Genomic DNA, 25,676 nt, shown 5'->3' on the forward strand with positions numbered 1-25,676 from the left:
AATTTTTTAATAAATAAAGATGTTTGAAATATTTAAGCCATATTCCATTAATGGGCCTGGTTCCATTGAATTTTAAGTAAAATTTTCCCCTTTAAGCTATATGCTATATTTCAGTCTAGGAAACATTTTGAGGAATAATTCTTTAAAGCCTTTAAGTATAAACTTACAAACAAAAATTTTTATCATTTGACTTATATACCTTAGATTCTTTTGGTAACATGAAAGAATATAAGCAGACCAAAAAATACAGGAGTATATTGGCTTTATAACTAGAATGGCTAAAATGAAAATGAAAATCAAAACAAGTGCTGCCAAGGATGTAAAGCAACTGTAACCTCCACGTACTTCTGGTGGGAGAGCAAAGTGGTATAATTATTTTGTAAACTTCTGTAACAGCTTTTACCAAAGCAGAACATATCTATAACTTCATGACTCAGCAACTCCATCCAAGTCATATATCTAACAATAATGTAGATGAATAGAGAAATTTACATATATAATACACATATACATTATAAATCTATTTATAATAAATATTTATATTTATTAAACTTTTAAATTCACTATTATATATTTATTATTTATATTATAATTAATATTTATAGCAAATTAAATAAACATAGAAAATAATATAAATATATGATTATGTATAATATACGTAAGACATATTTTTATATGAATAAATAAATATAAATATATACATATATATATATATAATTCAAGGGATGTATACAAGAATGCTCACAGCAGTGCTATTTATAATCGACAATAGTGATGTTGTGAGTCAGGACAGTGATTATCCTTGGAGGGGAAGAGTGACTGGTAAAGGGCAGAATAGGGGTCTTCTGGGATATGAACTACGTTGTGTTTTCACTCTGGGGGTTCTGTAGATGGGAGTGTTCACAAAGATCAGCTCTGCATATTTGCTGCATGTATGTTAAACCTACAGAAAAGATGTTATGCAAGATTTTTATTAGTAATCATAACTCACTTAAAATATTACCATAAAGATTATCAATATTTTACTGAAAGCCACAGTGCACCATTCAACATTATAAAAATCCTGTTTCCTTAATTTGCCAGTATGTAATAAATTCTGTGTCCATTTCTATAATGCAAAGTAAAGCTATGAGCACAAGTTAAATAGTTTGATTACCTCTGACATTTTGGCTCTGAATAAATCTCTTTGTGGTTTACAGAGTACTGCTTTCATTTCTCTGCAGGACCATCTCTGGGATATAGAACAACTCACTCAAATCATTCATGTCACCTTTGCACCGGTACCTGACATTCTAGAGACAGAATCACTATCAGAGAACTCGCATCCTTGACATTTGCAATTATTCATATCAGGAAGCCTTTTCAAAGAGTTCTTATTTCTTAAAACCTTTACAGAACATTATGCATTTTCAAAGAAGTGAAATATAACCCTTTGTCTGAGATTCATAATTATGCAAGTCATTTCCCAGTTCCAAAGCCCTTTTTTCCAGGCATTTTTAGGAGAAAATTCGATACCAGATTAAAGTTAGAAAACAGATAACTGAAGACCAACTCCAATCTATGAAATGTAACAGCAGATGATTTCTTGGCTACATCAGTTCATAAAACTCATTTAGGGTAAGAGAAGACCTTATGATAAGTAGATTATTTTGATAACTGAAACAGTTAATAAAAATATTTTTCACCTCAAGTAATAAATTTGGATCCATAGAAGACAGTCATTAACATTATTATATTATTAAAAAATATCCTTTTGTACCGATTTATATGTGTCAAAATGCTAGAGGATGGTATTATCTAGTCATTGTATATCTGTTTCCTCCTATACTCCACCTTCTTTTCTTGCATTTTTCCTTCAGCATCCAATCTTTTTGCTTTATTTCCCTTCTTTTAGTCCTCCATTGTAAACCAAATATATACCCAGCATCATTTATATGCTAGGCACTGTGATAAGCCTTGGGTATATAATGATAAGATCTTATGATCTAATGTGACTTTCCAAAACATGAACACACAAATTAATGTAGATCTGGTGGGTAAAACAAAAATAAAACCAATGTATAAGGACATTAATTTATTAATTAATAAATATTACTACTAAAATTATTAGTAATTTTAAAAAGGAAAATATTACTGCCTAAAATGTGTCATGGCAGTAGAACTTGAAATGGAAAATAAAAATAAAAGCAAAAGTGTAAAAAGATGGGATTTCTGCTGGAGAAACATGGGATCTAATCCTGGCAGTGCTCTTTGTAAGACTGGACAATTAAGTTACTTCACCTCTCTGATACTCAGTTTCCTCATTTACAAAGTGGTGATATTAACACTTCTCCTGGTGGTCCACTGGATTAAAGAAACCAAAATCAGGTCATGGATAATGATCTATCTACCTGTACATAGATGCTCAATTTAAAAAAAAAATTAATTGAAGCTAGTAAGTAATTGGCCATAAAAGATATTATCATAATTTGAGGACAATCAAATATTCTTAATTAATTGTCTTAAAGAGAAGTTTAAGCATCCGAAGATGGTAAATTAATGACTTTACTCCCTGTTTCTCCATATCAGCTACAGAGTGTATATTTTTTTCTCCTATTTGGCTACTCGGATCTGACTTCGTTTCTTATTTTGGAAGATTCTTACATTAGGTGAGTGTTGGGGGGAAGTAGAGTCTAGTCTCCAATCATAAAGACAAAAGCCAGATAAAACATCCCTAAGTCATGACCCCACCTCTAACTGAATCTTGAAGGAATGAAGCTGCAGTTGAGAAATTATTTGCAAGAGCTATAGTCACTGATGGAGCTGCCAGTTGCAGCATCCTAGTCATATTTTCCTGTAGCATTCTAATCAAATTTTCCTGAACACATTCCTATGTTAAACAATGAGTGGCTCCTCACAGCTCTTGAATATTTTTAGATCCTGGAATTCCAACCTTCTCATTGATTCTGAGAGCTTTCAGAAAACTTTTTAATGAATTCCTTTCATCTTGAAATGAACCTGAGCCATTCTCTTGCTTACTTTCAGGAATCCTAATTGGTGGGTGGAACACAACAGTTTAACCTTCAAACTTTCATGGGTAAGAAAGTCCTTCACTGTCATTTATGTTCAAAACAAGCTGAATTAACCCATCTTTTTTCCCAGCTAGTTGTGCTCCCTCTCATCCATTCAAAGAGTAGCAAAAAACATGGTACAAATGCACTTTAGCCTCTGATGTCAAAACAATTTGTTTTTATATTTGTATAATAACTCCATTTTTACTTTTGGGCACTGAGCTAACATCTGTTGCCAATCTTCCCCTTTTTGCTTGAGGAAGATTCACCCTGAACTAACATGTGTGCCAATCTTCCTCTATTTTATGTGGGACACCACCACAGCATGGCTTGGCAAGTGGTGCCAGCTCTGCGGCAGGGAACCAAACCTGTGAACACCAGACCTCCCAAGCAGATATCCTGACCTTAACCACTATGCCACTGAGCAGCCCCAGTAACTCCTTTTATTTAAAATGGGGACTCCTAAACTCTTAAAAGGGATTCCATGAAGAAGGGTTGAGGGAGACTGGAAGAAATTCTCATATACTTATCAATGGGTCTGTGCCTAATGCTTTCCAGTTTATAGGCAAGCTGATAAGAAAACAAATTGAAATGTGCAGAAGGTGGAACCAGCCTTGGCTATCTCCCATGCACATTTTCCCCACAGCTCTAGCTTCTTTATTCCACTTCGTGCAATTTCAGGGCATCATCCTTGGCCACAAATGAAGAAATATAGGGTTTTTTTTTTTCAAAACAAAAGCATCCAAACATTTTTTACTATATCCCCCCAAAATACTGGCTATCAGTAAAATAACCATAGAAAGATGGACTTACTAATGAAATGTCTGTGTCCAGAATTAATTTGTCTATTCTAGTTAATGCTCTCATGAACTTAAATTTAATTGAGCCAATGATGAACTGAGGATAAGAATCATTTGAATTCAAGCATAACTTGGAATCCAGAATAAACACCACTTTGAATATTTCCCTGTTTGTTTTTTCCCTGTAGGATTCTATAGAAATGCCAATCCCTTGTGCTTCAGTTATCTGTCTGCTACAATGGGGTGCAATTAAGCCCTACCTGTGATGTAAATGTAACTGCAACACAACATGCCCTAATAACTTTCTATTTTGTGCATGAAAGCATGTAAGAGGATTTTTAAAAGTGCAATTTCTGATTCTTAGTAATTCATGTTTGGGTGTTTGCAGTAGATTATTCACTGCCATCCCTCCTTTTAGTTCTCACTTGCATTCATCCAATAAAATGACACAATAGGATCTTTCTGTCAGTGCTTTGACTGTGACCTTGCCCAATTAAAGAAGTATTCTATTACTCTGCATTCCATAAAGAATAAAGGCTAAATTCTTTAGGCTAAAATTCTAAGCAAAGTGTACTGTTTAGGTCTTATGTAATCCACCTTTAAGGGAACCTCTGCCTTGTCCACTTGCCATCACAAACATATGGTTCTCTGTCTGTATTCATTTAATTTGCTTCTTCCTTGGAGAGACATTGACACACAACATAAAAGTCTACCTTAGAACAGTTTTATAGACTTCCTGGTGAAATAATACTGTTTTCAAATGTTAATGTCAGGTGATATTGTACATTTCATATTATTTTTTAAAAATGTAAATATGTATTTACTATTGGGGGAAATATTTTTAAATTTTGTAATGAAGAAAGTTTAAAGATGAAAGAAGATAGTAAGTTATGTTGGGGGGTATACATGGAGGTGTGATAGTTACACAATTACCTTATTCATTTACAATTCTACTACATGGGTAATATGTACCATATCTTGACATAGTGTTGTGTAAGTCTTAGCTCTTGTTGTTCATGAATTCACAGTTTAAAATATGATAAGGAAAAAGCTAATTATTTACAAAATATGGTGTTTCTATGATATAGAGGTGACAAAGTATTATTGAAATGTGAGTGAAAGATGAGATAGTCTGAATCTGATTGAAGAAAAGGAGGGTCAGAAAAGGCTTCAGATGAGATATGACATTCTAGCTGAGCCTACAAGTTCCAGAAGATTTTGCTAGACAGAGAAAGGAAAAACAATATTCCAGGCAGAGGACATAGCATGAGCAAAGGCAGATTTAGATGCTCAGACGCTGGAAACACAGTGTATAGAAAAAACAGAATGGAAAGGAGGAGAAACGACAAGGCAAAGGGATGTGTGTTGCAGAGTGAATGGGGCCAGACTACAGATATAAAATAATTAGTGGACAACTGGAAAGAAGTGGGGGGAACAGAGAGAGATAAGAAGGAGACACTTTCTTAACAATTTTCCTTTTCTGGTTTGAATGATCATTCTGAAAACTATTTCCATCTAAAAACTGACTAGAATAACATTAATCCATTTGTGGAGATACAAAGATGGATAAAGTGTCTTGAAAAATTTTTAATCATGATCTTAGAACCTTTCACTTCACTTTGAATTAATCTGTACAGTTATTTTCTGTACCCTCTCCTCTAGTTGAGAAGCAGGAAGTGAAACGGGATTTTAATGATACCTAATATTAACAACTAAGGCACAGGATATCTCAGGCTGAACCTCCAAACACCTCGCCTATATGGGTCTCCTGATTCTACAGGTATTAATACAGTAAACTAATAATATGGCTCTGTCAAAATTTATTGCTTTTCACATTAGCCTTTGGTGGGAGGAGGGTGTGTTTCCAAATTTGATGCATATAATACATTAATGTTAGAACAGACAACACAGAGATTAATAGAAATAGAAAAAACAGACAGATAGCAAGATGATTTTGGGGAAAGTCCAAATTCAGTCACCACTGATGACTTGGTATAATAACTCTTGAAGAGATATGATGTGATCAAGGAGCAAACGAACAGTGGGATCCTTGGGTGGATATCACCAGTGCATATACATTTCTGGGTTTATAAATGAAGAAGGGACAAGAAAAGATGAAGAGATGATGATTTGAGTTAACTTTCAGAACAATCTCCCTGAAAAGACTTTTCTGGGAATTTAAAAGTAATGAGAAGGAGGAGGATGAAATAGAGGGGGAGGGCAAAAAGGAGGAGGAGAATTAGAATTGAGAAAATCCACCAAGAATTTATTTCCTCAAAATCATTTAGGCTGCATAGGCTGCAAGTCTGCTGTCATGAATCCATCATCACACAGTCCAAACAATAGGATGTCTTGTAAGAGCATTTATCCTACCAAAGAAGATCATCAAGCTTCCTGTGGATCCCATCATGGCAGCACTTAAGTCTCCTTGCCCCAGGTTTAGTCATCACTTTCTTCACACAGACTTTATCAACTAAATCTATGTCACTTATTGCTATTTGCCTCAGTCATCCGAAGATTACAGCTATCACCACTAACAATTGATCCTCCACCATGCCATTGTCTCTATAATAATGCTCAGTACTCTCTGGCCCTTTACCAGCTCAACCTTCCCTACTCTTTCACTCTACATTCGAAAACTGGCAATCAGCTTCCCTCTACTGTTTCTTCTCTGAAGGTTCCTTCTTCCTCTCTGCCATAACTGAACCCTGGTCTCCCTTGAGGACACCATTACCCAGCAGCCCTCTGTAGTGACTTCTGCTTATTATCTCATACCTCAAGATGCTAATTACTTCCTATTATTCCTTTAGAACATAACTTTTCCACCTCATTATAAAACATCCTTCTCATGTGGGTCATGCCAATCAGCTTTACCATTCTCTGGTTCTTCAATCTACGGAAGTAATATTCTAAAACATTAGTTCTAATAATAGATAGGCATTAAATGAGAACAACAATGTTCCATGGTCTAGGGCAAGGTTTGACAAATTGTGAATGAGCAAAATCTAGCTTGCCCCTGTTATTGTATGGCCCACGAGCTAAGAACGGTTTTTCGACCAACATGTGTAATCCATTTGATGAGATGGAACACTTACTTGGAACCTCAATTAAGTAAAACATTTTCTCACAAAAAGTAATTTCATTCTTCTCATTGGCAGACACGTATTACAAAACGTTGTACTTAATTATTATTTTATTTTGAATTTACCTCAACAAGATTTTGTGGCAATCTGTTTTGTCTTGTTATGTAAGTACCTGCATAATACCCTTGATTTTGCCTCTTGTCCTGCAAAACCAAAAATATTTACTATCTGGCCCTCTTCAGGAAAAGTTTATTGACTTTTAGTCTAGGGTAAAAAAACTAAGAAACATTGAGTTAAACAAAATCAGAAAATTTTTTCTTTCTTTCTTTTTGTTAAATTCAGGATTCTTCAAAGAGTGCTAATTTCATTATGAATCATTGATATTCATGATATTATATTGCACTTCCTAAATGCATTTGACCATGACATTTTCAAATCAAGAACATCTTGCAGGGCAAATATTTTAAGAAAACCTTTTAAAAATGCATTTTAAAATAGATCCCGTTGCTTAAAAAGAAAAAGAACTGGTATATGGATCATTATATGCATCCTTAAGGACCAATTATTTTCACAGCTTTCAAATTGCATAACGCTTCCCTAAGATGTGGGTCAACTCCATGTCGGTGAAGTTCAGTAGCAATAACAAAACTTATGTTGAAGAAATTAAATATTAAGGATCGACTGGAATTAATGAGATCAATTTAAAGCAACATTTTCATATTTTCCTTAAAAACGGGGCTGAGGATCTCTCAAATCAATTGATCCATCTCTACACATTATCCTGACCTTAAGTGTATGTCTACTCAAACACATGAAGTCTTATTTCCAGACTGGCTTTACCTGTCAGCTTTCCATTCTTTCCCTCTTGGATGCACCGTTTTCTTATTCCTTTCAAGTCATACATAAGAAATAAACTCTAATCCTTGTTATTTTTTGGGCTTCCTCACATGCCCATGTTTTAATAAAAACACACAAAAATAACTCTTTTTTTTTCTGAGAATGATTAGTCCTGAGCTAACATCTATGCCAGTCTTCCTCTACTTCATATGTGGATTGCTGCCACAGTATGGCTCATGAGTCGTGTACGTCTACACCCAGGATCTGAACCCACAAACCCAGGCTGCTGAAGTGGAGTGCACCGAACTTAACCCCTACTGCACAGGGCTGGCCCCTCACAAAAATAATTCTTATCCACACTATTTACAAACTACACAGCTTTTTTTTCATACCCACAGTGTAGTGAGTTAGCATTTCAAATCTTTACTAGAGGGTCTGTCACTTCAGTGGACTCCATCCTGCTCATCTCCCCGCACTGGGATAAATCCATTCTACATACATCTGCTGGAGTAATCTTAAACTCTATTTGAAATGCATAAGAATCCAGACTGACTCTCAGTTTACAACCCCATCAAATATTTACCCAGCATAGCATTCCAGGCCAACCAAGCCAACCCCATTCTGTCCTAGAGTATCCCTCATTTTTCTTTTCATCTTTTGGATTCTCTCATATAACGAGCCAAACAACCACCATAAATACATCAAATCTTCCCCAAAAGTCTTTGCAAATAACTTTTTGCTTTTTTAAAGTTTCTTTTTTATTTCCTGTGAATTGATGCATATCATTTTCAAACCTCAAATCAAGAAACCATGATTCTAAGAAAACAAACCCACTATTCTCCCTATAAAAAAATTTGCATTCCTTTAGCCTTATGTACGTGTTATTGTGCCATATCCATTGCAATTTTGCCCAAAGTATTTCTTGAATTATCACCTTCTGCTTCTAGATTTTAAAACTGTTATCAGTTCTTTAATTTCACTCCAACTGAATTCTCTTGATTGGCTATGACATAGCATAAAGTAAAAACAAACTTATTATTCTTTAAAAATTCAAGTGCCTATTTTTTTAACAAGAAATATTTTGTACATTTTACTAGCTAAATTCTTAAAGATCATGACCTTTGAGAGTAATACACGCTACTGGGCAAACTGAATTACTGAATAAATATTTTATTAACTGTATGATTAAAACTGGATTAGCTGCCAAGAGAATACATCTTAGGTTTAAAAATAAGACCAAAAAGAACCAAAATCTCAAAAGTTTACAATGTTCTACAAAAAATTGAAATAATTATGTATCATTAATCATCTAGGAGCCACTTTCAGAATGACTTGTTTCAACTTTTCAGATGTACTGGGAACAAAATGTTAAAAAGTAAACATTGTTTATGAAGGCATGATTCAACCTCTTGTTTGACTGATGGAAATAAAACACCATATACTCTTAAATTCTAAAATTATTTAATCTGATTTTCATTAGTTAACTGATCCTTGAAGTCCCTTGTAGAAGTTATCACTAGAAATGTTGTAAATGTACAGTTTTCTTACTTCACCATTTTTATTGTTACAGTTGTCAGTAGTATCACACATAACTACATTATAAGCCCTCAAAGCCATACTATCATTTTTGCTGTTAACAGTAGTCTCCCTTATTTCTTGTAGCATGGGTCTGGTGGAGACAAATTCCTTTATTTTTCTTTTATCTGAAATTGTCCTTATTTCACCTTGATTTTTTATGGTTTCTGACAAGAAGTCTGTAGGCACTCTAATTGTTGCCGCTTTGTATGTAATACATTATGGTGTTTCTCTGGGAGCTTCAACATTTTCTCTTTATCTTTAGTTTTCAACAGTTTAACTAAGATGTGCCCAGGACTGATTCTCTTGGAATTTATGGTTTGTGTGTGTGTCGGGGGGGGGGGGGGTGTTGAACATCTTGAATGCATAGATTTATGGTTTTTATTAAATTTTAGCATTTCTGGCTATCATTCTTCAAATATTCTCCTGTCCCATTTTTTCCTCTTCTTTTAAAACTCCAGTTACCATAATATCAGACTTTTTTCAGTTTTTCTGCAAGTCTATGGGGCTCTATTTTTTCTTTTTTTAACCTTTTCACTATTTTTTCAAATTGAATGATATGTATTGATCTGTGTATCAATGACTGCTTTGTCATTTCCATTCTGCTTTGAATCTCATTCAGTTATTTTTTTATTTTAGATATTATTTTGCAATTCTAAAAATGTCCACTTTGTTCTTTTTATTATTTTTGCATCTGTGTGTAAAATATAGTGTGTGTGTATGTATATATATATACATATGATAGCTAAATAGATAAATAGAATGATGGAGGTAGATTGGATATACATATATTTCTACACTGATATATCCTATCTTTTCATTCCTTCATGCATTTATTTTCCTGATTCTCAGGAAACACCAAATAGCAACTTCAAAGACCTTGCTTGAAAATTCAGCATCTGTAGTTCAGGCTCAGTCAGAGACTTGGCTGAGTTTATTCATGCAAATGGTTACCCCTCCTCTCTCACTCTCTTAGGGTTTTTCTCTCACTCTGGCAGTCACGGTCACCCAGGTGCTCTTCCTCTTGCTCCAGGGAATTATTACTTCATATTCCAGAGATTACAGTTTAGGCTGTGGTTGATTAATAGTATCATAAAAGATAGTTTCCTTTCAGATTTTCATTTTCTTTGTTGTTCTTAAGGAAGAGAGAAAAGGGAGAGCTCCTCTACCACACCATCTAAAGGATGTCTGGAGTTATTTCTGACGTGAAGAGTCTTGATATTAATGCAGAACAGTTACCTTCAAGGAGTTCTCTTCATGTCATTTAATAAAACACAGTAAATGACTAAAATCCTGAACTTTTCCTAAATGGGATCTTTTGACCTCAGGGGTTGTGTAGGATGGTTCACATCTTAGAATGAACATTATTATGTCTTATTTTTTAAGTTTTTATTTAGACTGCTGATGAAATATGACTTGACATCACTATAGGAAAACTCTGTGTAGTCAAAAGTAAGAATAATAAACAGGCCAAAGCTTAGTTGCAATGAAACAGAAAGATCTAATATTTAGGAACTTTAGCTGATTATCATCTATGTTGTTATTGCATTCAAATGGCTTGCTTAGCAGGCGCTGTCCAAAGTTTTCAGAACATTGGATTATGCATGACCTAGATTTATAGTTAAAAACTCTGCAATCCTGGAACCTCTATGGCTCTTACTCCACAATTTATTATTTAACTTAATGTTAGGAGTAGCATAAGACAAGGAGTGCCACAGAAATTGCTATTTATCTTGGACAGCAAAAAACAGGGGAAAAAACATATGGTTGTTGCATTTACTCATTATTTCTAAGAAAATCAAAATTATTTAAATATAAGTTAAAAAAACTTAGCTAGTTTTAGTTAGAACTAGGAAATAATGGTTCTTCTTTCTAGTACAAATCTGCTGATATATTTTATATTCCTGGTTTAGTTGATTCTTTTCCTCTTTTCACCTTTGAAGTAATATCTAAGTTATAGTTTTGTGTTATTAAGAAATATATATAAAAAGGGGCCAGCCTGGTGGCGTGGTGGTTACGTTCGCATGCTCCACTTTGGCAGGCCAGGGTTCGCTGGTTTAGATCCTGAGCACGGACCTATGCACTGATTATCAAGCCATGCTGTGGCAGGCGTCTCAGATATAAAATAGAGGAAGATGGGCACAGATGTTAGCTCAGGGCTGATCTTCCTCTGCAAAAGAGAGGAGGATTGGTGGCAGATATTAGCTTAGGGCTAATCTTCCTCAAAAAAAAAAAAATATATATATATATATATACACAAACAAAAACATTGAAGAATGTGACTCCATATGTCTATTCTTCTTATTTTCATATTTAGAACTGCCTTATAGTCCAGAGAGATGCCTTTTAATAAACGTCCACATCTTGCCCTGACATGTAACTCCAAAACTTAGCTTTCAGGACACTTCCTCCAGGAAACTGTCCATCACCTCAAAGAGGAATCCCCCTGCAAGGTGAGGGGCATGTTAGGATCCTCCTGTTTTACGTATTCCAAGAGGTGGATATCCTTACCTTTAACCCTATTTTCTGTGAGTTCCTAGAATACAGAGATTGTGCCTTTTATATTGCTAATGAGTAACATGCTCTTAATACATAGTTAGAACCTCTATAACGTGAAGTTGCAAATGCTGTGAGGATTACAGAATTTGAGCTCCTGTCTTCAGAAAGTTTACAGTCCAAGGTGGTCAGCAAGGATGAATCAACAGATATTTACATGTGACTTCTAACAAGGCCAGTGCAAACACTTTAAAAGCAATATAAGTATAGCTAACAATCTGCAAGTTGCTTAGTTTTCCCCTTACGTTGAAATACATAACATGCAACTGGGGGGAAATAATCTGAAATGTGTACTTATATAGGATCATAATTTCACTTTCTATTTCTTTTGAAAATCGCTGAATTTAGGTAGAAAGTTCATAAATATGCTATTTAAATAATTATAAGGCGGTAAGGGGTTTATGAGAGTGCTTACCTGACATGTGGGTGATTTTCACACAGCAATGCAAATTAATTTTCCTCTAAATTGTACACTGTAATTGCATATGTCTTTTTCTTCTCTACATATACATGTATACTGTTATAGTATTATACTTATATAAGACTGAATTTGCTGTCACATTTACATACGTAATATTTTAACAAAAGTATATACTTGAATATACTGCAAATTTATCAGTCAAACTGGTTGAGATATTTTAAGGATGTTTTTTCTTAAACCCAAACATGGTTGTCCTCTTATGGTTGATCAGGTATTTCTGGTCTAAATATTGAATAAAGAAATTATATGAGCTTCTTGATATTGATTTTCCTCATGTCAAATTTGCAATGACACCCATTAGACCGTAGGTGTGCCTAGTATGTGGTAAGAGAGATTGCTTTTATTTCTTGGAACCAAAAGCACAAACATTAGATTTTGTTACAGATAACATGAAATAGTAACCTGTTTTCACTTATCTCTGTTAATGAAGATGAATGGGATTAAAAAAAAAGGGGGCCCAAATTTATTTACATGGGAAATAGTCATCACCTCAAGCGCTTGAGGATGTAATGGTGTAAACTTCCTGGCTTCGCTCCCTAGCAGTTTTCCTGCACCAATCTACTCGCTAGGAATGAACGCCACACACACTGTAGTGAAGAACTGGCTGGAAATAGAACTTGAATCTTACTAGCCCCTTTGCTTTATGTACTTCTGTGACGCCTCTGGTATACTATGACTCTAAGCCCAAGGCTTTCATCCCAAAATGTACATGAGACCAGAAACAGGGTGTGAGTGTGTGGTGTGTGTGATTATGTGTATATGTGCGTATGCATGTGTCTTTGAGCACATGTCGTATGTGTATGAGTATATGCATATGTATATCTTATTTTTGCATATGTTTATTATATATTTCTTGGATATATCTTAATGAAAATTAAAATAATTTCTTTCACATTGAAAAATATGAATACTTAATGGAAGGTGAAGCAAAATCATATTGATTTTTTAGTAGGAAACATGAGATTTCAACAATGTTTGAAAAATACTACTTTAACAAGGACCAAGGTCATACTGGAAAAGTCAATGAAATTGTTCAAAATTTCTATTAACGAAAATGTAAGCAATTACTTTAGGAAACTGAACTCTTCATAGAGACCTAATCACTTGAGATTTTAATACAATTTTAAAGTAAACTGCTAATCACTGCAGATTTTAATATAATTTTAAGGTAAATCTCTAGTAATAGTAAAAATGCAAGTGATAGGACAGTTTGATAATTTTTATCTGTATTTGGAGAATTACCTAAAGATCAAATTTTTTGAAAATATATGTGATAAATGTAGAAAAGTGATTTCTCAAAACACCTAGATTGTAATAAGTTAAACATTGGGTATTTTTAAAGCTTTATGCCATTGGAAGGATGGTTATGGCGTTTTTTTTTTACTCTGAATAGACTGAGAACAATATTAGCAATATCAAAGAAGAAGTTTATCTTATGTTAAGAGTTCTTATCACAAAAAAATAAAGAGGGCGATAGGAAACTTTTGGAGGTAATGGGTATGTTTATGGCATCGAATGTGATGATGTTTCCATGGTGTACTTATCTCCATCTCATCAAGTTTTATACATTAAATATGTACAGTCTTTTGTACTTACTCAATGCAAAGTACAGCCTTTTGTATGCATCAGTCTTTTATTTGTATTAAAAAAAGTTGTTTAAAAATTAGTCTAAAATGAGATTTTTTAGTTAAAAAAGTGTAGAAATACATGACATAATATTTGCATCATTTAATTTACTTGGGTGAGTATTTAAAAGATAATTTTTGGGTTTGGACTGCAATCATATTTTAGATCTCAGTTTAAAACTTGATTTATTTATGTCTTAAATATATTGTTCTTTATCAATCCATTTCTAGATTATCATAATAACCTCTAAACCTAGCTCTCTGCCTCCAGACTCAATTGCTTGTAGTCTATCATGAACTCTCCTACCAGATCTGTCTTTTCCTGCATGACTTCTTTTCATATTATGCCATCCTCCAAACCTTCTTTGGTATCCCATTATCAATGGAAATAACAGTCAGCCTTTTATTAATTTCTCAATGCATCCAGATATTTACTAAACCTACATTTTTCTTTGTGCTAAATGAGTTTTATGAAGAAGGAGGAGGGGAAGAGGAGAGAGAGATAGAGATATTTAGCATATTCTGTTTTCTGCCTGTTCTGGAAATGACGGTAGGTCAGTGGTAGAAGATAGCAATGTAAAAAAATACTGTAAACTATTAAATAATTTGAGATAAAATAGAAGAATGTTAGAATCCTGAGAAGTAAGCAATTCACTTAACATGAAGAAATGTTGAGAAGAAATTCTCAGAGAAGAGAGGGAAGGTATGTGACAGAGAGTTCTGATGAAAAGAAAACAATGACTAGATATACAAAGAGAATGGCTCAGAGACAGAAAGAAGCAGTATGTCACTCTCTGGAAATTACAAAGAGTTCAGTTCAGGTAGAGAAAAATCTGTGCTTCAACTCTGCAGTGGAGTGGCCGGAGCTAGATGATATGTCACCTCAGTCACATCTTGTGAGTCATATCAATGACACTGTGTGTCATTTCAATGACATTTCATAACCTTGTGAGAGCTGTTAAGGATCTGCATTTTTTACACGTCTCTGTAGACAGTGGGTAGATTCAAGTGGCTAGCAATTGGAGAAGGGACATTAGAAAATAAGCTGCTAACATATTTAGTCAAAGAAGATGAGACTGAATTAAGTACATTATTGTAAGGAAAGGACAAGTGGAAATCAGATTAATAACTATAATTTATTGAATGCTTACTGTGCTGTGATGGTTAACTTCATTTGTCAATTTGGCTAGGTTATGGTGCCTGACTGCTTGGTCTAACAATAGTCTTGTTGTGAAAGTAGTTTGAAAATGTGATTAACATTTACGATCAGTTGATTTTAAGTAAAGAATAATGTGGTGGTCCTTATCAAACCAGGTGAAGTCTTTAATGGCAAAAACAGGTTTTCCGAAGAAGGACATCTGCCCAACTGTAGCTCAAGATCACAACATTAACTCCTATTTGAGTTTCCAGCCTGCCAGACTGCCCCCATAATTGCATGAGTCAATTCCTCAAAATCTCTCTCTCACTCTTTTTCTCTCCCTCACTCTGTAGAGGGAGAGAAGAGGAGAGAGAGAACACACATAGACACATACATACACCATGGGTTCTGTTTTCTGGAGAATCTTGACTTGTGCACATGCCCTATATCATTCAAACCTCAAAACTGGGAGCAGTTATGATTTTCTCTCATTTTTAATATGCTTACACTTAGAGCTGTCAGCCTTCCCTAAGTCACAAAACAAAAAAAGAATCTGGGTTTGAGCTGAGGTTTTTCTGATTCTAGATATCATGTTCTAATCAGTGAAATGTTTTTCCCTTCTCAAACTCACACTTCTTCATCTGATTTTCCAAATCTTTTAATTCTGGTGGTATAATTATAGATAAGTATATTTTATTTTTGTATAGGAGTTTATGTGAATGCATATAATTACATGAATTTTCAAAATGATCTACGAATGATTTTAACTTCTATAAGACAAAGTTATTTTTGAAAAGCAAAAGGACATACCTTCTTAAACCAGAAAACTTTTCAATTAAATGACTAACATGTTTTCCCTGTTTTGGGATCCACCACTTCCTTTTATAGAATATTTACTACAGCTGAGGGAGTCTACTCCACTGCCTTCTCTAAATAATGTATGTTGTACTGTGTCAGAGTCTTTTATGCATAAAGTCTACCACATCCAAATTGCCTTTCCCCACAGCTAGCATTACTGAAAAATTCTCCATCCTTTGAGTTCTAACTCAACCCTCTTTATCTAGAAATTATGTCAATCTCTTACCTCTCTTCTCTACAGCCGGGGATTTCTTTTACAGCAAATAAAATTAGAAACTAAAAATTAAGGATGAGAAATTAATTGTCCTTAGTTTATAAACACTACAGGACTCTTTCATTAATTTAATGCAAATCTAATTAAAGTATTGTAATGACTCACATCTAATAAAATCATATTGCTGAGTTTGCTGATGGCTTCAAATATTGACAAAGCCTGTCATAGTCACATAAAATGGACCATTAGCCGTTCATAGAGAAGTGTCCTTAATTCATATTGAATTATGTTTACATGCACACAAAAGATAACCTTGACAAATATAGAATTTATCCCAAAAGTTTCCCAAAGAACTTTGGAAAATGCCATTACAAAGGATTAGTTCTTCACAAAACTAGTGAAGTTAAAATTCCTGAAGTTAAAATTCAAGTGACAAAGGCTTTATCTTTTGAAAAATAAAAATAAAAATGAACACCTAAAAAACACCCTATGCTTAATACTTTTCAAAGTGCTTTATATTTATACATTAAACACCAGAACAGCACTATTAGCAAAGTACTGCTATTGTCGCCACTTTAAAGATGAGGAAATTTAGGCATATAGAGATTTTAATATTTTCAAAGTCAAAGGCTAGTAAGTAGTAGATTCAGGATTCAATTACCTGCAAAATTACTGCCATGAGAGGACCTATGATTTTTATAAACTTTAAGTATTTTTATGATTTTCTCAAATATACTGAAAAATAAGAAATTAATAGCAACCATTAAAGAAAGTGCATGCAATTGATGCTACTTCCTTGAGTGTATCAAACTTTTATTTTGGCATAGATATAGGTTCCTCTCAACCTTGGAGAATAAGGGAGTCATTTAAAACCAACCAAAGTTTTAAAGATTTTCTTAAAGACTCTCCAGTGACATAAAAATGAAGTTATCTTGGGTTTCTGGGTCTGGAATTTGTGTGTTCGGAATTTGCCTCTGGCCCAATGGACTCGCCTGTTGACAGCATCAGAGTGAAAGCATCTGCCCACCTCTTGGTGCCCACTCACCACTGTGCATGGGCACATTGCTTAGTGCCTTCTCTGAACCAAACCCAGCATCGTCATATCTAGCATATCCTATGCAGTGTCTTCTGTCAATCTTCAGGAATTCATAATGCAACGGATCTAGAGACAGTCCTACATAAGCATCTTAAATACATTGTTTTAAAATTTCTCTAAATACATACATGATAAAGGCAAACATACCATTTATAATCTATGGTATCTGAACCATTGGATTTTTTCATTTTAAATCACTATCTTGTTTTCATCATAATTGTTTAATCAACTATTCAAACATTTAGCGTGGATATGGCAGTGAAAAAGGCATATTATGTCAGATTCTTTGTGAAATGCATCCACAAAGATGTTTAAGTAGCTTCAAGTCCAATGTCTGGCAGCAACTTGGTATATGCTTCTTTCAATATTTTTGAGTAAATCTTGGTTTCCTCAATGTCTCTTTTGTCTAAGTCCATAAAACCATGTTAAACATGTGGGGGATTAAAGACCAGTGATAACAATTTATTTTACTGTCAAGTCTTTTCTCTATTATAAGTAGTTTGTCATTTTAATATTACATTTAACACTTAGTTTACATGTTCAAGAAACATATCCACCAACACACAATGAAAGTTGTTTTTGCATGTGAAAAATATTTTTACCAAAACTCTCATCTACTGCACAGCTGACTCTGGAAATATCTCAGAGTGGCAAACTATGATTAAAAAAGAAGAAGAAGAAGAAAATCTGTCATGGAAATTACGACTTAATCTTTGCAACTTTTCATGTTCTCCCTTCTTCTCTATCCCAACCATTTTGAAAATAAAAATTTTAAAATAATTTCAATATTTAAACAAAAATAGAATATAATATTTTATATAAATGAGGCCAATAAGAAGAGTCAAATGCCCTCATTTTACTGATGATGAAAATGAGGTGCCAAAACAAGAAAAAAAAGGCCAGCCCCATGGCCCAGTAGTTAAGTTCATGAGCTCCGCTTCAGCGGCCCAGGGTTCGCCAGTTTGGATCTTGGGTGCAGACTTACACACAGCTCATGAAGCCATGCTGTGGGGGCATCCCACGTAGAAGGACTAGAGGACTTACAATTAGGATATACAACTATGTGCTGGAGATTTGGGGAGGAAAATGAGGAAGAAAATGAGGTTCCAAAAGGAAAAATGACTTGGCCAAGGTCACATGACCAGCCACTGGCAAAGACCTTATCTCAGGTATATTCACTTTCAGAATATTTCCAATGAAAAGAAACATTGTTCAGTAACAGTGTACTGTTCTACAGTCTTCTTGTGACATGAAACATCTAGTACTACTTCCTTATTTCATCAACTAGCTTAAGAACGTATTTCTTAGATTTACAAAATGAAATAAAAATAATAATTTCATGCTTCTTATTAAGGGAAATATTTATATTTCTCAAATGAATTATCATAATGATAGGCTGGTATAGACATTTCTATCTTAAATCTGAGGAACTTGAGGTCCATGCGAAACAAGAAACATACCTCAGCCCACCCAGCTGTTGTTGAAGCAGCAATTCTAATTTTAAAAAAGTCTAGAAGATTCTAACTTCTGTTAAAGGACTCTGTTAAAGCTTAGAATTAGGGTTGGTGAATCAGAATTCTTAAAGGTAAATAGGGAAACATATTGATAAGAGTATCGAGAATTTTAACTTACTGAAAGATTTATTTAACATTTAAAACCCCTCACTCTTAAAATAATAGTTCAAATTATAGCGTGCAAAACTGACAGGACTCTAAAGATCACATATGCATTATTACTGGTAAAGAAATAAGTCTTAAAAATATAATTATTAAGGCTGATCTGATACATATATAGAGCGCTGTACCTATCACATGGAAAACACTTATAAATGTTTATACTAAGCCATGAACAAGTCTTATCAATTTCAAAGTCACTGGTACAAAGATCCATTTCTGAACTCTACAAATTAGTTTTAAAGCTAATTCCAAAGTTTTGTAAATTTAAAAACAAACATCAAAATATCCCGCCTGAAATAAGAACATACAATGAAAATTGAAAAAATATTCAAATTAAATTCTATTAAAAATATTACTACCAAATTTGTTCCATGAAAGTTACACAAAATTTAGAAAAAAATATAGTCGTCAGTGTTCACGTTAGAAAAGAAAAAGAAAACACTAATATTACAATAGAAAGTATTAAATCAATTTAAACTTTGGCTTTTTGAGAAGATAAATGTGAAATTTACAAATATTGAACAAAGCAATCAGGAGAGAAAGAAAGTATTTACAAATAATATTAGGAAAGAAGAAAAATATCACACCAAATGCAAAGATTAAAAGAATACTTTTTAAGTTATTAAAATATTATGCTAAAAAATTGGAAATTTAGGTGAGATGGATTTTTAGAAATGTACATATCACCAATACTAACTCAAATGTAAAACTTAACCTGATAGCCATAAGAGAGTAAGTTTTTAAAAATCTTCCCACAAAAAAATCCCACATCATACCTAGATACATCCATAAAGTTGCTAGTGCAAGATGATTTTAATAAGCAGAAAGTATAAAAATTGAAATGGAAGAAGCAATAATGTCATTATTGACAAATAATATGATAGTCTGGAAAAACTAGGTGTTGGTGAGGATATGGAACAAAGGGAACTCTCACCTTGTTGCTGATAGAAGGATAAACACAAACAACTTAGAAATCAGTTTCACAATGCTTAGTATGTTTGACCATGCATATGCCATCGGAGCTTGCAGTACCACTTCCTGAGCCTTATTCTGTTGAAGTCCTTATATGGGCGTCACGGGACATATACAAGAGCATAGTGTTGCTCAAACTACTTTTATACATCAATAAGTCTCTTTCTGAGTTTGTGATAATTTCAAAATATGATGAAAAATCCTCTCAAGAAAATATTGTCAAGTGTAAATTTCGTCTTAAATGTCTACCCTTAAAAATGCTTTTGGGGCTGGCCCATGGCTGAGTGGTTGGGTTCCCGTGCTCCACTTCGGTGGCGCAGCGTTTGGACTGATAGGATACTGGACGCGGACATGGCACCTCTTGTCAAGCCATGTTAAGGCAGCATCCCACATCCCACAACTAGAAGGACCACAACAACAATATACAACTATGTACTGGGGGGCTTCGGGGAGAAGAAGAAGAAGAAAAAATAAGACTGGCAACAGATGTTAGCTCAGGTGCCAATCTTTAAAAAAAAGAAAAATTCAGGGAGGGCCTCTGAAATGTAAGGTCTGGAAGAGAATTCATTATCATCATGAATTTTAAAAAAAATGTTTTTAAAGTGAATATGAATGGTCTCTTTTTTGAGTTCTGCATGACAATTGACATAACTATGTAATGGAAATATCATAAAACTAGATCCTAGTATTCTTGGATCTCTTCAAGCTTTCATTATTCTTTTTTTTTTTTTTTTTTGAGGAAGATTAGCCCTGAACTAACTGCTGCCAATCCTCCTCTTTTAGCTGAGGAAGACTGGCCCTGAGCTAACATCCACGCCCATCTTCCTCCAGCTTAAATGTGGGACGCCTACCACAGCATGGTGTGCCAAGCGGTGCCATGTCCCCATCCGGGATCCAAACCAGAGAACCCCGGGCCACCTAAGCCGCATGTGCGCACTTAACCACTGCGCCACTGGGCCAGCCCCCAAGCTTTCATTATTAATTAGCAGTTTAATCATACATTACTCTATAAATTTTTTGTGTTTTAATTAATTGGTAAGATAATCCTAGTGTTATTTGACATATTCTTAAGTTAGAACACTAGATAAAAGATAAAAAGTTAAATAAAAATTATTAAGTGTAACAGGGAAATTTTTCCAAGAAAGTGGTTTCCATAAGCGGGTTCATAGGCTCCTGGCTGGCAGTACGTGGTGCACAGCAGTGCCTGTGCTTACCAGCTGCTGCCCTTGCACTCCCCAGGCTGCATACTGCAAGACGGAGTCCTCCACTTCTGGGGGGTTTAACTCCCAAACTTCCCTTGAAAAAAGGTAAATATTTTTACATGAACAAATTGACATCTACACCAACAATTTAGTTTGACAATTGCTCAGGAAAACCAGAAGATTGAAGAACTTACCTCGTGTGTATGTTGTAAATCACATATGAAGCAGTATAGGAATAATGAAAAATCTGAAATTTAAAAAAAGAAGAGTTATCAACTCTAGTTTGGAATACAGGCTCTATCTTAATGTGTATACAAGCTCTTGATAAAATACAAGAAATTGAGAACTGGTTTTAGAGAAAAATTAAAACGTGAAATATTCCAGTTCTGGAGTTTATTGCCTTGTCCGAGCCTACTGGAATAGCTCCTAACTCTCCTTCTTAGCATCAACCCCATCCCTTATTCAATCCAGTCTATGCTTAGTATAATTGTACTATATTGATTTCTAATTCAAAATTTTCAGTGATTCCTCACTGCCTACATAATAAAGTTTAAACTGCTTCATTGATGTTCAAGGATTTTGGTATATTGAGTTCTACATACTTTTCCACCCTTATCATCCACTGCTTCCCTTTACCTAGTCTATACTTCAATCACGTTAGACAAATTTCCCATGTACATCTTGAAGTTTTTCTGTGTTTTCTTCCTAGGTCATCCTATCCCAACTCAGGTCGAAATTTTCCCTTCTTCTAATATAGCCTCTGCATAAAGCTCATATTGATCCCCTCCATGGAAATCCATCCACCTCTCCTACAATATACTCTTTGATTTTTAGGACACTTCTCACATTGTAGTGTAAACTATACAAATATTTTAAGTACATGTCTCCTTTTCCCATCAGAAGCTGTCAGGTGACCTTTGCATCTACCACATTAACTAGTACAGTGTCATGTTTGGATGAAACACATCATCGATATTCGTTGAGTAATGATTCTGATGGGGAAAAACTCAGGCAGCTTGAAATGTTTTGTTGGTGGAGACAAAGTAGGATAACCCCCTCCAACCCTCCATTGTAATAGTTGAAAAATCATACATTAGTTGTTTGCAAGTATGTGATCTTCAAGAGATTTTAGTACTATCTAATAAAGAACTCTGTTTCTTTTTAAACGCCATTTTCCCAAGGATCACAGCATCTGTGACAGGGTGACATTAAATCCCAAACACAGGATCAGAGTGGATAACGCAAAAATAACTCTATACTTTGGTTCTTACCAAAGTATAGATGATGAAATAGTGGCATAGAAAAGAAATGAGAAAAACTGCAAAAGATGGGTTAGGGAAAATGATGATGAGTACGTTATATTCAGTGAGAATTATTTCTCTCTAAGCAACGTGGATCTAGTGAAAAAAGTTTTTTCTCTTTCTAACTCTAATAAGTTATAATATTATTTCTGGGATTTACAGAATTTACATTGATATTTCATTTTTCAGCATGCGAGTATAAAGCTTCTTTTATTCCTGTAGTTGATGTACATTGCACAAATATTATAATACTGTCAATTAAAACTCCCTAGAAGTCAAATTATTTCTTCTCACTGAAAGAATAGCTTCAATTAAACATGATTGGCCACATATTTGGTAAAGCGAAACTAGTATTCTCTCTTTGTATTGAAATTACAATCCTTTCCCATTTGTTATAGTATTATGCTTTACAATGAGACTTTATCCTCCCATTCCTTTTGGAGTGACTATTAAATCTAGGATTGCCTTCACTATAGAATTGTAGAAGCAAAAATAATTTTTCCTGGTGTCTATTTTAGCATTCACATTTTATCCTACAAAATTCCATATTTGACTACAAATTTTAAATCTTGAATTTACTACTCTGACAAAGAGGTGAGTAATGTGATCACCTCTATAAGCATTTTTTTCCCCATTTCAGAAAGTTCTGTTGCCAAAGCAAACTGCCAAGTGAGCATTTGGTCTTCAAAGCTGACAAATATGTCAATGGGTAAAAGGGGCCTATTCATCCCGTGTGTTAATCATCTAACACACTATATCTGAATTCTAGGCTCATATCCATCTTGAGAGAAAGAGCTCCTGTGCATTAATGTTTCGGTCAAAGCACTCCAAAACAACCACTGAGACAAAAGCAGATATAAGCATTGCATTTTGTTCTCTTTCTATGATATTTGTTAGGGAGGTTGCAGGCTCTTCTTAGTGTATAAACCAAAGAACTTAGATGTCCTCCAAATGGTATGATTTGGAGGGGGGATATACAAATCCACTTTCTGCTTTGTACTTCTTAGCCTGATAAAGCATTTGTTTCCTTCATCTGGTGTGTTGAATTGGAGGACCACAATAATGGGTTAACCTTGACTTGCCTCAAACCTGTACCAGCTTGAAGTAACAAATTACAGGGCTTCTGCCTCATCTATAGGTGTCTTACGGAGCCAGCAGTTTGCCATCTACAGGTAATTAGAACCTAGCCCTGTTTCCTATCTTAGAACCCTTGCCTCTAAATCTACTGTCCTTTGATGTGTGTGTGCATGTGTTTGCTTCCAGCAGATATCAAATATTTCCTGTTTTGTAACTTTCCATAATTAAAATAGCAACCCATGCCCACAACAGAATATAAAGAGTACTGGGTGAGAGGTATCCTGAAGAGGGTTAGAAGTAGAGGTTTCTCTTTGTTTGTTTGTTTGTATAGTGTTACAGAGATTTTAAAACGGGGATTGTTCAATGAAAAATGGATTTAGCTTTACTGAACATCTGTATTAAGGTACAACGGTCTAGATTCTCTCTGCGTTAATCTGTATCTCTCTCTCTCCTTCCTTAAAGAGCATTTTCATCTGCTTTAATATTCCTCATTTCCTTTTATCTTAGGATCCTCTTCTATATTGGCTAGGTAGGTCTTGTTTCATGTCCCTAAGGTTAGCAATAGTCTTTTTCCTGTAATGATTGGCTGCTGCATAATGAGAGCCAAACTGAGCATCTGATGAGATCCTTGGGGACAAAAACATTTCACCGTCAAGAATTACATATTCATCCCATCCTTGCAAATGATGTTCCACTACTTGTTACAGAGTGTGAATAGTATGGCAGAGGTAGTGGGAGTGGGGCAAAATTGAGCTCTACTATGTAAAAACTTGATCAAAGCTTGTTCCTGGAAGCATCCTTGAGATGTCCAATCATTCAATCTCATGATGCCAAAAGGTATGGGGAGAAACAGAGAGCATCATAAGATCCTGCAATCCAATCTGATCCTCATCATCTTTACATTACTTTGGGAACCCCAAGAAGAGGTTGATTACTAAGAGTGGTATAATTGATTCTCATTATTTGCTGTAATTATGTTCTACAAAGTCATTGTAAACACCGAATTTGTAAATACTGAACCATGTCTCCTAAAAGAAATACAAGATTAGTTTCCTGTGAGTCTCTAATCACAACATTTTTATAAATCGATCAATATATAACCTTGTTTCATGTGTGTATCTTTTTGAAGACACTTTATTTAATATTTAATGTTGTTGATTCATTACCATTGAACTCATGCCCAACAGCATTATAACTCATGCCTGAACGAAGCTTCTCTAACACATGCACTTTCTCTGTGAAGCACATCACAGCCGTCTTGCACCTAGGAACACTAGACAGCACTTCAGCACCATGCTTGGGAGACATTTTAAACAGCAAAACCATCAACAAAAAGCACAAATGTGAGAAACATAGCACTAAAAAGATCATGAAAAGGACACCAATTTACAACATGAAAACTGAACAAGAAAGGAGAGTGTCGCCTTGTTTGATCTCAGCTGGGGATCAGTATATCAGGAGCTCAACTGTTCTGCTGCTCGCACATGTCTGTGCATGACTGAGAAGGAGCAGTGAGTATCGATTTTGAGCTTACAACTAAATTTTAGAAAGTAGGCCAACTTGCAAACCTAGAGTCCACAAATAATGAAGTTCGACTATACAAGTAAAGTAGACATAGCATGAGATATTCCTGGAAGAAAGAAAAAACAGGCATTTTTAAGGTCTGCCAGAACTGGAAAATAAGAAAAGTGTAGAAGTTATCCAGAATGGTGGCATTCATCCTCTGTAAATGAAAACTAGCTACATCCATTCATGGATCAAGTGTCTGTTAAACAACCTGTTTGACACAGGCACTGTACCAAGTACCATTTAAAAAAAAATTGTGAAAATAAAATTATTTTTAAAATAGGATAAAATACAAAACAGAATCAATTGGTAAGTTTTGCTTACTCCTATATGTTGTCTATCTGTCATTTTATCAATATTTATTGAATATTGATTATGTTCAAGCTCATAAGTTAAGCACCTTGTCAAAAGCAAAAACCAAAATAAACACAGTCCCTGTCCCCAAGGGCTCTTGATCTAGTCAGGATGACAAGATTAAGAAACATTACATTAGTATAGAGCGCTCTCTTGCAAGTCATGGTTAAATTAGAACTTGAAGATTATAAATCCATAGCATTTCAAAGAAGCAA

At 34.5% G+C, this 25,676-nt stretch overlaps 1 protein-coding gene across 4 annotated transcripts in view; it reads right to left on the bottom strand.

Annotated features, from left to right (window-relative positions):
- The window catches only part of DPP10 (dipeptidyl peptidase like 10), a 1,231,994-nt gene that overhangs the window by 121,790 nt on the left and 1,084,528 nt on the right, over window positions 1-25,676 (bottom strand). For all 4 annotated transcript variants that reach the window (XM_070241800.1, XM_003363234.5, XM_070241801.1 and 1 more), the window contains 2 exons: window positions 21,358-21,410; window positions 21,176-21,257 (listed from right to left, as the gene is read on the bottom strand). In XM_070241800.1, coding sequence (XP_070097901.1) covers window positions 21,176-21,257; window positions 21,358-21,410 — 135 coding nt within the window. The remainder of the gene's footprint in view (window positions 1-21,175; window positions 21,258-21,357; window positions 21,411-25,676) is intronic.

This window comes from Equus caballus, chromosome 18 (genome assembly GCF_041296265.1).
Source record: "Equus caballus isolate H_3958 breed thoroughbred chromosome 18, TB-T2T, whole genome shotgun sequence".
NCBI lineage: Eukaryota > Metazoa > Chordata > Mammalia > Perissodactyla > Equidae > Equus > Equus caballus.